General features: G+C 40.9%; 1 protein-coding gene across 1 annotated transcript; it reads right to left on the bottom strand.

Moving 5' to 3' along the window:
- Window positions 1–819: 819 nt before the first annotated feature.
- tpbg1b (trophoblast glycoprotein 1b) lies at window positions 820–3,458 on the bottom strand. Its single transcript, NM_194392.2, has 2 exons — window positions 3,022–3,458; window positions 820–2,122 (listed from the first exon to the last, which is right to left on the bottom strand). The coding sequence occupies exons 1-2, from the start codon at window positions 3,288–3,290 to the stop codon at window positions 1,273–1,275; spliced, it is 1,119 nt and encodes a 372-aa protein (NP_919373.2). The 5' UTR covers window positions 3,291–3,458; the 3' UTR covers window positions 820–1,272.
- Window positions 3,459–3,839: the final 381 nt, after the last annotated feature.

The raw sequence follows: 3,839 nt of genomic DNA, 5'->3' as shown, positions 1-3,839 counted from the left end.
TTAATGATGCGTCAGGAATATATATTTTATATTTTTTTTAGTGGAACAAGTTAAATTAAGGCTGGTTTATACTTCTGCATTGAGTGATTGGTGTGACCCATGGCACCTCACTTACACATAGCCGTGTATTATTATATATATATTTAATGTATATATATATATATATGCGTGCTGTTTGAGTTGCTTTGCAATAACACTTCCGAAATGCTAGCTGGCAGTAGGTTTTTTTGTTCCTCTGTGTTGTGTTTATTTGAGGGTGTTTTATTTTTCCTGAACACTACCTTAATGTACACTTTCAATAAACAAAGGTATGTGAGCTGTCACTAGGATGGTACCTTTTCAAAAGCTACCAATTTGTACCTTAAAAGGTCCATATTAATATGTCAATGGTACATATTAGTACTTAGAAAGCACAAAAGTGCTCCTCCTAAAATGTTTAGGTTCTAATATATACTTTTGAGGTACCAATATGGACCCTTTGTGTACAAATGTGTACCTTTTGAAAAAGTACCACCCTAGTGACAGCTTATGTACCTTTATTTTTGAGGGTGTACAAGTAGCTAAAACTCGCTCATTCTGAGGTGGAAACTCATGGACAGGCGTCTACTTTAATCATAAGAAAAACCAAAACCAGTAGAGCTTATTCACAGCACTCAACACTTGTAAACACTCGCTCCTACGGGTTCGTGCAGCTCTTGGCCCCAACCTCATTGGTCACAGCTACCAAGCCGACCAATCGCAGAGCATTGGTGTTAGCCACAGTAGTATAAATCAACCTTTAGTCATTGAAATTAGTAAAAGTGCCAATACTCTGTCAAATATTTTCATAACAGCGTCCTTAATATTTAATAGCATTTAATAACATTTTTATGACAAATTCAACTAGTTTCACAGTAGCTAACATAAAAAAAATATTAATGATGGTGTAATAAAATATATGAAACAATGGCTTCATAACAATCATGTTTATGATAGGTTTATGACAAGGTCTGTTATCTTGGTAATGTCGTCACAACACAGACTTGATATATTTGTTAATGTCAAGTTGTGATAAAGACACCTTAAACAGTGTCATCGTTGCATTTAAAATGACTGAGCGAATGACGCTTAATGACAGTTGTCATAACCATCCATAAAGTCTCATTTACATTCTAGGCATGTGTTGTGTCATGATTGTAAAGTTTTCATGACAGTCTTCTGAACACCCTTTCAAGTAAAGTGCTAGAAAAAAGTTTATATAAGGAGCTTGGTTTAGGAAGAGCTTGTGTCTGATCACACATCGGCTGTTGAAGACACTTGCGACAATCTAGGATCTGAGTCAATCTCGTATCGGTAGTGGTACCCTTCCCAGACTTCCCGGCATGCATCCCGCATGTCGTAAATCCGCTTCTTAATGTCTTTGCGGTTCAGGTAAAGGACAAATAGAAACATGAGACCAACAAATCCCAGCACCAGACCCAGGAACACGTAAGAGGTCTGTAGCGCAAGGTTGTCGCTGTCTCCTGCTTTATGGCAACCCAACTCCAGGTCGCCCACCGTCAAGAGCGATGTGTTGTGCAAGGCGACAGGAAACGCACAAGTCAAGCCCTCGATGTCCACTACTTGCCCTCGAGAGCCATTGAGCCAGGCGGCAAATGGTTCAATGTCACATGTGCAGGTGAACGGATTGTCCGCCAAATGAAGCCTTGCCGAATGCAATTGCTCCAACTCTTTTAGAGCCTCCTCACGCAAGGTCCTGAGGGCATTGTGGGTGAGATCGAGCTCCTGGAGGTGATCCAGTCCTGTGAATGTGCCGTTATGTATAGACACTATAGAGTTGTTGCCAAGCTGAAGGCGCCGCAGGCCGACAAGATGGCAAAAAATGCCAGAGGGCAAGAAGACAAGGCCATTACTGGACAGGTCCAGCACCAGCAGGTCACTCAAGCTGCTCCAGCGAAGAGAAGTGGCTAAATCCATGACAGATGAGTGGTTGTAGAGAGCCCGGCTGAGGTTGAGCTCCCTCAGCATACGGCTCTGGACAGTGAATGCCTCAGGATGGATGACAGCCAGCTGGTTGTTGCTGAGGTCCAGCGATCTGAGGCTCCGCAAGCTGGAAAATGTGTGAGACTTCACCTCAGAGATCCTTGAAGGAGAGAAAAAATTATTTTACATGATACTACAAATGTTTTAGAATAGTGTGTTTTATAGCAGTGCAGAAAAACTATTTTGGTCCTCCAACGAACTATGTAGTCAACAGTTCCTAAAAGAGAATTTTAATAAAGAATATTTTGTGCAATGGAAAGTTTCCATGATGTTCTAGGTTCTTGGTGGAACCATACATGCCAATAAAGAACCTTTCCTTGTACACTTTAAGAAAAAAAGGTTCCAAAATGGGGTTTTCACAATGATATAGAAGAACCATGTTTTGTTAATCAGAGTCTTTCAGTGAACAGTTCTGTAAGAATTCTTTGCTACAATATTATAATATATATATTTTTAATTTTTGCGCAAGTAACATTTCTACTTTCCAGTAAAACAGTTTTTAAAGTCATGTTGCAGGTTCAGAACTACCACGAAAAATGAGGGGGCATCTTATGATGTAAGGTTATATAACATTTTGAAAAACTGTATATTTACAGAATGATTTTACTTTGCCTAACCTTTTTTACAGAAACTTTCTAAATTGAATAATATCTGAGTTAGGAATCTTCACTGACAAAGATGCATTGACTCAATATTACGGATAGCAGTTTCACATCTGGTCCTTAATTATGTAGTCACATCCTCGATTAATAGATTCCTACTCCACTTTTTTTTCATATAAGTCTTACATAGTCATAAATTGTGCCGCTAAGTGTATATAATTTAACTCATTTGAAACAAACACCAAGTTAAAAAAGGCTATCTGGGATATTTAATACCGAAGACACACTTAAATTAATAACTTGATTTTATTCATTAAAATAACAGAAAGCTCACAGTTTTAAAGAAATGCTATATTGATTCCACATGATTTACATCTTAAGATTTCAGATACGCTACCTGTTGTTAGACAGAGACAAATTCGTCACATTCTCCAGCCCCTGGAAAGACTCGGGTCCGATCTGACTGATGTGGTTGCCGGTGATGAAGAGGTTTCTGGTGTAACCCGGAATGCCGCTCGGTATGTCCCGCAGATCTTTGGAGACGCATTTGACCGTCAGGGCTGCTTCCGAACATTCACAACCAGTCGGACACACCAATGCGCCAGCGGAGACCGCGGCGGCACACAGCAGCCCCAACACAACCGCACAACGTCCACGGGCAAACATGGTGAAATATCAGCAATAAAGCATCAACTTCACTGAATAAATGCCCTCATTAGGCTGGCGTGCGCGTCCGGAGATCCAAAGTGTCTCTCCAAGACTCCGGTCCCGCGTGCTCCTCCCTCTTAACTTCACTCAGTGATGTGTTTTCTTCCTGCGCGCTCGACTTCTTTGCATTACAGAAACTCATGTGTGAATGAGAAGCAGACACTTTATTTCCATGAGAAAAGGAGGTTCTCTGTGTGGGGCGTTTGAACCGCTCCTCTCAAACAATGCGCCTGAATGAGCGCTGCTCTCCACAATCAGCAGGGAGGAGCTCTGGACTCACACCTCTCCCTCTCTACTCCACACACACACACACACACACACACACACACACACACACACACACCGATACCAGGATCACTTACATCTCGCTATCCTTGCAATGATTGATTGGCTTCATTAATAGCGATTAAAGCTCATCAAAAGATGCGAAAATCAAGATATCTCTGTTTTGTTAATCTTTTAGTAGCTCAAGGTCTCAATTTGCCTGTGCCAATACACACTTAGAAA

This window comes from Danio rerio, chromosome 19, assembly GCF_049306965.1.
Source record: "Danio rerio strain Tuebingen ecotype United States chromosome 19, GRCz12tu, whole genome shotgun sequence".
In the NCBI taxonomy this organism is placed as follows: Eukaryota; Metazoa; Chordata; class Actinopteri; order Cypriniformes; family Danionidae; genus Danio; species Danio rerio.
Note: the sequence above shows the minus strand (reverse complement) of the source record. Positions and strands in the feature narration are given on the sequence as shown.